General features: G+C 53.4%; 1 protein-coding gene across 1 annotated transcript; it reads left to right on the top strand.

Annotated features, from left to right (window-relative positions):
* Nucleotides 1-1,338: 1,338 nt before the first annotated feature.
* ECRG4 (ECRG4 augurin precursor) lies at nucleotides 1,339-8,987 on the top strand. The gene is made up of 4 exons (XM_057558488.1): nucleotides 1,339-1,873; nucleotides 3,763-3,810; nucleotides 5,915-6,072; nucleotides 8,665-8,987. The coding sequence occupies exons 1-4, from the start codon at nucleotides 1,696-1,698 to the stop codon at nucleotides 8,821-8,823; spliced, it is 543 nt and encodes a 180-aa protein (XP_057414471.1). The 5' UTR covers nucleotides 1,339-1,695; the 3' UTR covers nucleotides 8,824-8,987.
* The last annotated feature ends 636 nt before the right edge of the window (nucleotides 8,988-9,623 follow it).

Below are 9,623 nucleotides of genomic sequence, written 5' to 3'. Positions count from 1 at the left end.
CTGCCACTCCCGGCCCCAAGGATGTCACCTGAGCAGTTCCGAGGGCGCTGGTGAATGACCTCACCTCCATCCCCTCCCTGTGGAGAGGAAGAAGGAGGGCCAAGTCCTCAGGATGTGTTCTTCTCACCTTATTGACAGTTCTTGTGAAATAATTTCCTGTGGGATCCTTGATCTGTCTAACCAATTCTACATTAAAACAGCAATTGAGGGTTTTTTTTTAATATAGGCTAATAAAAAATTAGGATTCAATATTTACTTTACCTTCAAATCCTACAACTGCATGAGCTGATTAAAGCAGACTTTTTTTTTTTCCCTCTTGGAATCTTGGAATTAACAAAAAGTAAAATCGCCACGTGCGTTTTAACTGTCAGTGGGAGGGTGTGAAATGAAGGCCCGTTTCCACGAGAGGGAAAAAGAAAACTCCTCAAGGAGATGGCTGCTGTCCTTAGAGGCAACACGACTGGGTTCTGATCGGACCCTGGTTAAGTGGAGAATTTCAGTGTTACAGGAGAAGCAAACGCTGTTGGAGGTTGGATTGAGCCGGAGACCCCTACAGATAAGGGAGAGATTACGGTTAATATCTTCCACGCCTGTTCTAAGCCAGTCCTTTGCTTGGGTCTTCCTCCTCACGATAAACGTCTTGTCCTTGGGCAGAAGGACAGGTATGGCTTTGCTTTGTCTCACCGTGCCCCAGCTCCCCAGCTCCCCGGGGTTTATAAGCAGTTCCCTGCCAGCATTGCAAGTATGAGGTTATCTTCCGGATTCTGTCTGGCGCTTCGGGAAGCCTGTGAGCCCAAGGCTTGGGGTTCTCTCAGAGCCCCTTCTCGCCTTCCCTTCGGTCCTTTGGCCTTTGCTGGCTCAACGTACACGCGCTTCTTTCTGGCTGCAGAGCGCCAACCGCATCGCGCGGAGAGCTGGGTCAGGGTGCAAAGGTTTAAAAAGGGAAGCGGCCGCGGTGTAGACAGGCCTAGAGAGGTCACGTCTCAGCAGCCGCCCTGCCTGCGAAGAGTCCTCGTGTGTGAACAGGCCCGCGGCCGGGGAAGGCACGCTCGGTTCTCGCCGGGCCTCACGGCGGTACCGCTTCAGTGTGCGTGGATCCGGGGCGCACAGGGGGAAATACGTCCTGAGAATACCAAATGGGCTCACCGGCTCCTGGTTACTAAAAGCCTCGTCTATCGGGGTCGTCTGGAGTGAGATATTTTCCTGGAACGCAGCTCTGAACCCAGAGTGTGGAGACGTTCAAAACAGCACGAAGCACAGAACTGCCAAAGGCATCCGTAATCCAGGACATTGCAAAGGCCCGCGCGGGAGGGAGCGGGCTGGGGAGGCCGGGGCGCACGGCGCGGAGGGGAGCGGCGCCGCGAACCGGAGGCGGGGCAGGTAGGCGCCAGAGCCGGCGGCCTGAGCGGGGATCCGGCACAGCATCCTCAGTCCTCCCCGGGCGGAGGCCTCCCCTCGCTGGATGCCGCGGCCCCTCCCGGGGCGGCTGGACCTCGCTTGCCCCTCGCCCGCGGTCCTTGGCGGCCCCCGCACCCGGACCCCCCGTGGGCTTGGAGGAGCCGCGGCCGGAGAGAGGGGCGCGGTGGCTTGGCACGGACGCTTGGCCCGGGACCTGAAGGCACAGCGCCCGCCCGGCCGGTCCCGCCCCGGCAGGGACGCAGGGACGCAGGGACCGCCCGCCCGCCCAGTATCCCCATGCGCGGTCCTCCCGTGCGCAGTCCCCCGCGCCTGGTGCCTCCCCGCGCGGCGGCAGCCGAGGCGCCCGAATCTCCCTCCTGCGCACTCCGTGTAGCCATGGCCGCCTCCTCCGCGCGGCCCGCCGCCCTGGTCATGCCAGCGCTGGCGCTGCTCCTGCTGCTGTGCGTGGGCCCAGGTAAGGGGGCGATGCCAGGGCGCCGGGGAGAGGCTCGGTGAGGGCGTGGGGGCCTAGGCACCCACCGTGAGCCCGGGCAAAGGCCAAGGTTTGACAGGGGGTCCTGGGTTCTGCCCTTGCGCGGTGGGAAGTGGTGTGCTTGGGTCAAGGGCAGGGTCTCGGATGTGCGCGGCAAGCTTGGAAAAGGAGGCGGAGGAGCCTCGGGCTGAACGCGAAGGGCCGGGCGCGGTGGGCGCTGTAGGCGGGCGGTGCGCCCAGGGCAGAGCGGAGCCGAAGGGCCATCCCCAGAGGGCCTACCAGGCGTTCCCTTCCCGGCGCTTTGGCTCGGTCAAGTTCCAGGTCTGCAGAGCTGCGAGCAGGCCTCACCTCCCAGCTGGGGAGAAGTTCTCAAGCGAGAAAGGCTTAACTTTCTCGACTTCTTGGAGCCCTCCGTGCATGGGTTGAAAATCCCGGTTCCGTTCCCTACAGAATGCGCGCATTCACACGCACGCCGGAAATGCGGCGGTTTCGAGGCGTGGACTTTTGAAGCCTGGGAGCCCACATCCCCACCGCAGAAGGGCGACCTGAAATCAGAGGGTTTGCCCTGACACTGCTACCTCCCCTCCTACCGTCCTTCCCGGCTCAGGCCGGCATAGGGGCGCCCTTGAGGCTCGGGGCTCTGAGAGGCAGGGGTCATGACCCAGGTGTGCGGCGAAGATGCTGAGGCTGGAAGGCGGGAGGTGACTCGCCCAACACGCTGAGGCTGGTGCATCTTCCCCCGCAAAGCAGCCGCACGGTGCGGTGGAAAGGCAGGCCCCCCGGTGCTCAGCTTCGGCGCTTGGGGTGTTCAGCACAAGTAGGGAACGCCCAACACCGGGCAGGGGCGGGGGGCGGCAGGAGCCCTGGGAGGGGGGGTGGGGGGAGGGTGACGGCTGTTCTAGTTTAGGACCACATGGGGGGCCAGTCCATCACTCCCCATCACGTGCTTTATCACCTCCCTCTTTGTTCCTCCCATTTTAAGAAGCGCATCTGAACACAGCAAGTGGGCATCGGCTGTAAGCCAGTCCTTTTCAGAACTTGTATTTTATTTCGTTTATACCGAGAATGCAGTGATAGGAATCAGTTAAAATATTATCATCATTGAACTGGAATGTGAAAGTTCTTAGGACACCAAATGAAAATCGTTTTGTAGAGTGTAGAAACACTTTTAGATCTGAATAAAAACAATAAATGGTACAAATAATGCCTGATTTTAAGACAATCAGGGCAAGTTACAAAATGGGGCTGAGCTTTTAGAGCACTAAGGCCCATTCCTTGGCTTGTGGTGGAGAACCTCCACTTCTGCCTCCGTCTTCCCACGGCTGCCTTCCCTGTGGCCTCACCTCCTCTTATAAGGACACCACCGGTCACTGGATTTAGAGCCCACCTTAAACCCGGCATCATATCACCTTGAGGTCCTTAACTCAGTACGTCTGCAAAGACGCTGTTTCCAGATAAGTTCACATTCGGAAGTTCTGGGTGGGTATGAATTTGGGGGGACACTAGTTGATCGACCGCACCATGAAAAGTTAAGTCTGCAGGCAGATGCATATGACAGGTGGCTGCCCGAATATTATGACAGAAGGGATCAAAGGACAACGTCACTTTCCCTAGAGAACAGCTCAGATGGTCTCAAGTAGCTCAAAGTGCCCTGCTCGGCCATGGTCCTTGTCACTAGTTTGAGCCACAGGCAGCCTGAATTGCTTTTTCTACACAACAGGAAATGCAACAAGCATTAAATAATGTAATACTACCAAGTTGCTAAAGCAACATAGGGGTATGAAGTGATTTTTTCCAATGTGGATTTTTGCATGTGAGAAATTTAAGGGCGCAGTGCAACCCTGAAATGATTTCCATTTTCATTCCTTTAGGTGGCATAAGTGGAAACAAACTCAAGCTGATGCTTCAGAAAGGGGAAGGTAAATATAGCCCACACAGATAAGGGTTGCATTCTTAACCAGGCTGCAATGAAACAGCGATGTTGATGTGCTCACCTGAGGCTTGTGTTTGGAAAATCAAAAGTGTTTACTCCTTAGAAGGTTAGCAGATCTGAAGGGCTCGTCCTGTGGGGATGTGGTGCGGTATTTCATCAGGTAAATATTATTGCCAGTTAATGCTTTTCTGACAGCTGTCAGTGTGGACTCAGAAATAAAAGGAACAGAGCTGTAGTGTTAATTGAAGGCTGTTTATTTTAGAATCGTGATACCCCTTAGAGCACGTACCTGAATTGAGAGCACACACAGCCTCGGTTCTGGGGCAGCACAGAGCGGTATTGTGGGCGTCCTCCGTATCCAACTAGCTCTTGGGGGAGGGTTAAACAGAAAGACCGTTTTGTTACTGACACCTGTTGTGAAGAACACACCTCAGATAGATATGGTAACGCAGCAAAATGTCGTAGAAACAGAACTGTCTGGGAGACACACAGGTGAGTTCTGGGCCCACTGTAATCAGTTCGATCATTGTGTGGGCTTGTGAAAGCCATTCTCCCGCAGAACTTTCGTCTTCACCTGGAAATTAGCAAGTTATCGATCTCTTAGAATGAAGACTACATTTCTTTTTTTTTTTTCACATCTTTATTGGAATATAATTTCTTTACAATGGTGTGTTAGTTTCTGCTGTACAACAAAGTTAATCAGCTCTACATATACATACATCCCCATATCTCCTCCCAAGACTACATTTCTGAGGTGAACTTTTAACTACTTATTCTTTCCCCTGGATTAACGGGTGCTCCAGGAGGCTGAAGTCTGCTCCCCAATGGGGGGCCCCAGCGCTTATGCACCTGCTTCCCAGGTGGCCCCGCAGGGACCCCCCCCCCCACACACACCTGTTGAGCACACACGGCCCCTCTCGGGGGAGGGGCTCCTGGGGGAGCTCCCAGCATCTTCCGCAGCTCTTTCAGCTGCTCCCAAGGCCCTGATCCACCCCCGACCTCCCAGGGTCCTCAGATGGCCCCTCCCTGTGCTGGACAGCCATCTCCCGAGGACACCAGGGGTGACGGGGGCCCTGGCTAGGCCACCTGTCTAAGGGGGACTGGAGAGCTAACGGCCAAGATGATCATGACTCCTCCGTGTACATCCTCAGCTTTTATTCAGCTCAAGCCAAGAAACACATATTGAGCGCCTACTGTGTACAGATCAGTGTAACAGGCCCTGAGGGAAAGGCACAGGTGGACAGGAGGTGAAAACACAAATGTGCTGATATTTATCCACGTGACCAAGGGACACAAGGGCATTTGACTTCCTTTTCCTGCACAGCCTCCATAACGGGAGGCGGGCCCTTCAGCCCCGTGTTGCAGATGAGGGCACAGAGGCTCCGAGCCGGACAGCAGGGCCGGCCCAGCAGCACAGCACTTCCCCGAGCACATCTGCAGAAGCGGGGCCTTTTCTGCAGCTGAGCCCACGATGGAAAGGCGTCCGGGGAAGCCGTGGGAAAGCGGGGGGTCACCCCCATCAAGAGACAGTCTAAGCGTTCATGGTCACACTGTGAGGCCCAGAGACGGTGGCCGAGGGGGTGCCTCGTGTCCCTGCGGCCTGACTTGAGGACTTGCTGTACCGCTGGGCTCGCTGGCCGGCCTGCTCAGACCCCTGCTCCGGCTCTTTCTCCCCTGGCCCCCTAAGCAATCCCAGCGCGCTCGTGTGTGTGCGGACAAGGCACACACGCCCAGCGGCACTGGACACCCGATGGTTTCCCCACGGCAGAGCCCAGGGGGGGAGCACCAGCCCCTGCCCAGGGCCTGGGGCCTGGGGTCTGGGCCTGGCGAGGGGCTGCAGAGGAGGAGCTGAGTTCGGTTCCCGCCCCGGGCCTGTTCCGTGGCTGTGCCTGGACAGCAGGGCTCGCTACCCCGGAGCCCGGGACGGACGGCGGGAGCCCGCACAGCGCCCACGCCCTGCACGAAGGACATGCCAGTGAACGCCACCTCCTGCCAGGTGGGGACGGGGAGCGGGACGGAGAAGAGCAGTTCACCCCAATGAGGAAAGGAATCATCCTCCGTACTTGGGGGTGGGGAACCCCTCGTTTCAGCCCCTGCTCCCCCTACGACCCCGGCGGCCGTCCCGGAGAGCAGAGCCAAGGAGTTCCTGAGCGGCCTGAGGCGGCTCAAGCGGCAGCTGTGGGACCGCGCGCGGCCCGAGGTGCAGCAGTGGTACCAGCACTTCCTGTACTTGGGCTTCGACGAAGCGGTGGGTGTTCTGGCTGGAGCCTGGCTTCCTGCCCGGCAGGACGGGGGTGGGGAGGCCTGCTTTGGGGAAACGGGCACAGAGAATGAAGTTCTGTTATTTGCCCTGAAGTCAGAGCCCCCATTCTATGCCAAGAGCTGCCAGGCATTGGACCACATGACCGTCAGGCATAAGGGTATTAGCTGGAATTTTCTATCCCACTGTGCCCAGATGGGAATCTCTCCCATCAGGTTTTGGAAGCAGACTTCCAGCGACGTCCCCGCCCAAAGTGGCTGGGACTTAAATTCATCGAGAATCTGGTTTTCTTAGGGACTCTTTTAATGTAGCTGGTCAGTTTTGTCTGGGTGTCCTTAAAAATAACTCAGCACCTCCCAAAACATTTTCAACTTTGCCTCCAAAAAAATGTCAGAAACAGCAAGATCGATGCGAAGACCCATGAGGATAATGGAAAGAGATGCAAAGCGACTTTTAAAGAGAGACGAGTCTTTGCAGATGTTTCTGGGAAAATATGTCAATGCATTTGCAAGAAGTACGGTTCGGTTCATGTGTCCAGGTAGCGTGAATGGACATATTCACCAAATTAAGGAAAAAGACTGCTTATCACCACCGACTCCCAGCCGGGGACCAGGTTCAGGTCAGCCAGCGGCGGAGTTAAGGTGTGAGGTTCCACTGGCCCGGAGCGGGTCTGCAGGGTGATGGGCAGGGCTGTGCTGAGTGAGGCCTGATGTGGAGAGCACAGCTCACTGCCCCAGCCAGGGAGTGGACGGAGGGTGGCATCTCCCAGGGGGGAACTGGAAGGGTTTTTCCAAACGGCCTCATGGCTCATATTGTGAATGGCGGGTGTATACAAACTACTGCAAGAGGCGAACAAAAGTAAACTCTTCAGAAACATCATTTTTCATGGCTGCATAGCATGCAATCCCGTAGCTGTATAATTTCCTTCCCAGTCCTAACTGTTGGATATACCAGTTGTTCCCTAATTATCTTTTGGCTACTCAAATATAATTTTCTTGCTGTGCAAATCACTAAGCACCTATAGCCAAACTGTGCCAGGCACGGGTCTCATACTTATATGAATTACCTAACCTTCACAACAACCCAAAAGGCCGGTACTGTTACTTGCATCTTCGTGTGTAGTTTTCTCCTTACTTAGTATCACTTTGTCCAGTGGAGTTACTGGGCCAAAAGATAGAATCACACGTCAGGGTCGTTAAGTACCAGCAAATTTCATCTTCCCATAAGTCATGCGTGAGAGCCCCACTATTCTCAAATCTTCAGCAGCATCTGGTATTGCCATTGAAAAAATTTTAAAACAAATCAATTTACTTCTTTGATAGATGAAAATGCCATATCATATTTTAGTAATTTGCATTTCCTTGATTATCTGTATTTGCAGTTCAAGAAAATGGGTGTTAAGAGTTTGACATGGGGAAATGGCTAAAATAATGACCGGTGACAAAACCAGAATAAAAATGGGGATCAAGTAAGAGTATAATAACTAAATATGATGCATAGAAGACACTAGAAGGAAATGCATCCAAATGTCAGTAGTGGTTGCCTTTGGCAATGGAAATACCTCCCTTTTTCTTTGTCTCCCTCTCACATACACATTTGTTAAATGTGTCTGCATTATTTCTGTATTCATAAAGTATTTTACAAATTGTTTGGGAAAAAAAATATGTTAAGCCAAAACCTCAAACCAGATTATAAAATGGGAAAAACCAAGGAACGAGACTACTTCACTATGGGAAAAACTGCAGTATTGTGAGACAAGCAAGCTGTTTCCTTTTCAAGGCAGGGACTGGGGGAGGGTCAGAGGAGTCTGGAGCCCCAGGCCGAGTGAGTAGACGGGGATGAGGGTTGAATCGTGCCCACGTAGTAAGCGTTTGTGGCCTGGATCACTGCATCCAGGCCTGTCTGAGCAACACGACAGGTGTGAGAGTGTCACCGCCAGACGTGTCCAAATTCCCTGCCCCGAGGCTGCAATGTGGTTTCGTGCAGCACGTTCACGAAGCCCGGGCGGGACGGGGAGGGGGTCAGTGTCTGCCACATCAGATGCCCAGCGCCTGGGGACAGGCCCAGCGGTTACTGTATTGGGCAGGTGTCCATTTTCTTTACTGAAAAAGAGAAAACTGTTGAAGTCTGGGGTATATTTAGAACTCACAGACAGACGTGTTCACGGGTAGGGGTGTGTACTCCTTTGGGGGAAAAAGCTTTCAGCAGCATTCTCCAGCTGGTTAGTACTGACCTCTGGCCCAGGGATGCTGTAGCCAGAAGCTATTCTTTTTAAAAAACGATTATTTATTGTTGTCTATTGAAGTAGAGTTGATTTACAATGTGGTGTTCGTTTCAGGTATACAGCAAAGTGATTCGGTTATACATATATTCTTTTTCAGCTTCTTTTCCATTATAAGTTATTACAAGATATGGAATATAATTCCTCCCTGTGCTGTACAGTAGGTCCTCGTGGCAGGAGTTATTCTTAGGCGGGGTTGTTCCTCGTTGAAGAAAACTCCCAGAGAAACGGCGTCAGTAAGATGTTCTCTGGGAAACGGTGTCCTTACGTTCATCCCCTCTCATCCTCTTTTCCTGCAGAAATTTGAGGATGACATCACCTATTGGCTAAACAGAGGTCAGAATGGGCAAGACTACTACGATTACCACCGGCGCCACCGCGATGAGGATGCTGCGATCGGTCCCTGGAGCCCCTACGGCTTCAGGCACGGAGCCAGCGTCAACTACGACGACTACTGACCGTCACTCAGGCGGGCTCGGGGCCGCGGGCTCCGCACGATGCCCCGGGCTGTGTCTGCTGCGCCTGGTCTCGGTTCATCCTTCCTACCCGCTTTCTGTGGCCACAAAGGAAGAGTTAAAGCAAAGAACGTAAATGCCTTTCGAGGTTTCATGCAAGTACCTAACAATGCATTTCATTTAAAAATAGAAATAAAAGCATTTTGTTAAAAAGTCTCAGAGTTCATTTGGATGAAACTTGAGCTGGCGAGAGTTTTCCTTCCCTGCATGTTTCTGAGGTTGAAGCAACTTCTCAGAGGCAGCTCCCCTCTGCTAGCTGAAGTGTTACCCCTCCAAGAATTCCCACCACCCCAGACCATGGGACCGAGCAGGGGTCTTCAATGTATTAGGATTCAGTCCACACTAAATGCCAAATTCAGAATAAAAAAGCAAGAAAATTGAGCTGGAAATTAATTTAAGGTCACAGAACACAGTTTGGGGGATTAAGCATGCACATGGGTTTGCGAATTTGCTGTTCCACATCCCGAGCCACAGGTGGACCTGTTTAATATTATCAGGCAGGAGAAGAAGGGTAATAGAAAAAACACTGAAGTTTGGTTGATTTCAGAGCCTCACTTGTCTTAAAAAATTAAACCTTGTCTAATGAGTTCATGAAAGATTTACGAATATACATTGCATCATGTTTAAACAGTCTGAGTGAATGAAAGAGCAAAGTGTCCTGGGGGTGGGTAGAGGGAGGGGAGGAAAGTGGGGAGGTGACACCTGCAGAGGGGAGGGGCCCTCAGAATGGCTCTTGAAGTCGT

Source organism: Balaenoptera acutorostrata, chromosome 12, assembly GCF_949987535.1.
Source record: "Balaenoptera acutorostrata chromosome 12, mBalAcu1.1, whole genome shotgun sequence".
Taxonomy (NCBI): domain Eukaryota; kingdom Metazoa; phylum Chordata; class Mammalia; order Artiodactyla; family Balaenopteridae; genus Balaenoptera; species Balaenoptera acutorostrata.
This window is presented reverse-complemented; position numbering and strand designations above follow the sequence as displayed.

What these genes read in the sequence shown, in the direction of transcription:
- ECRG4 (XM_057558488.1), top strand. Translation starts at nt 1,696, where the DNA reads ATGCGCGGTCCTCCCGTGCGCAGTCCCCCGCGCCTGGTGCCTCCCCGC. An exon ending in GATGCTTCAGAAAGGGGAAG is followed by an intron (nt 3,811 to 5,914) that starts GTAAATATAGCC and finishes CCCTCGTTTCAG; the next exon opens with CCCCTGCTCCCCCTACGACC. An exon ending in ACTTGGGCTTCGACGAAGCG is followed by an intron (nt 6,073 to 8,664) that starts GTGGGTGTTCTG and finishes CTTTTCCTGCAG; the next exon opens with AAATTTGAGGATGACATCAC.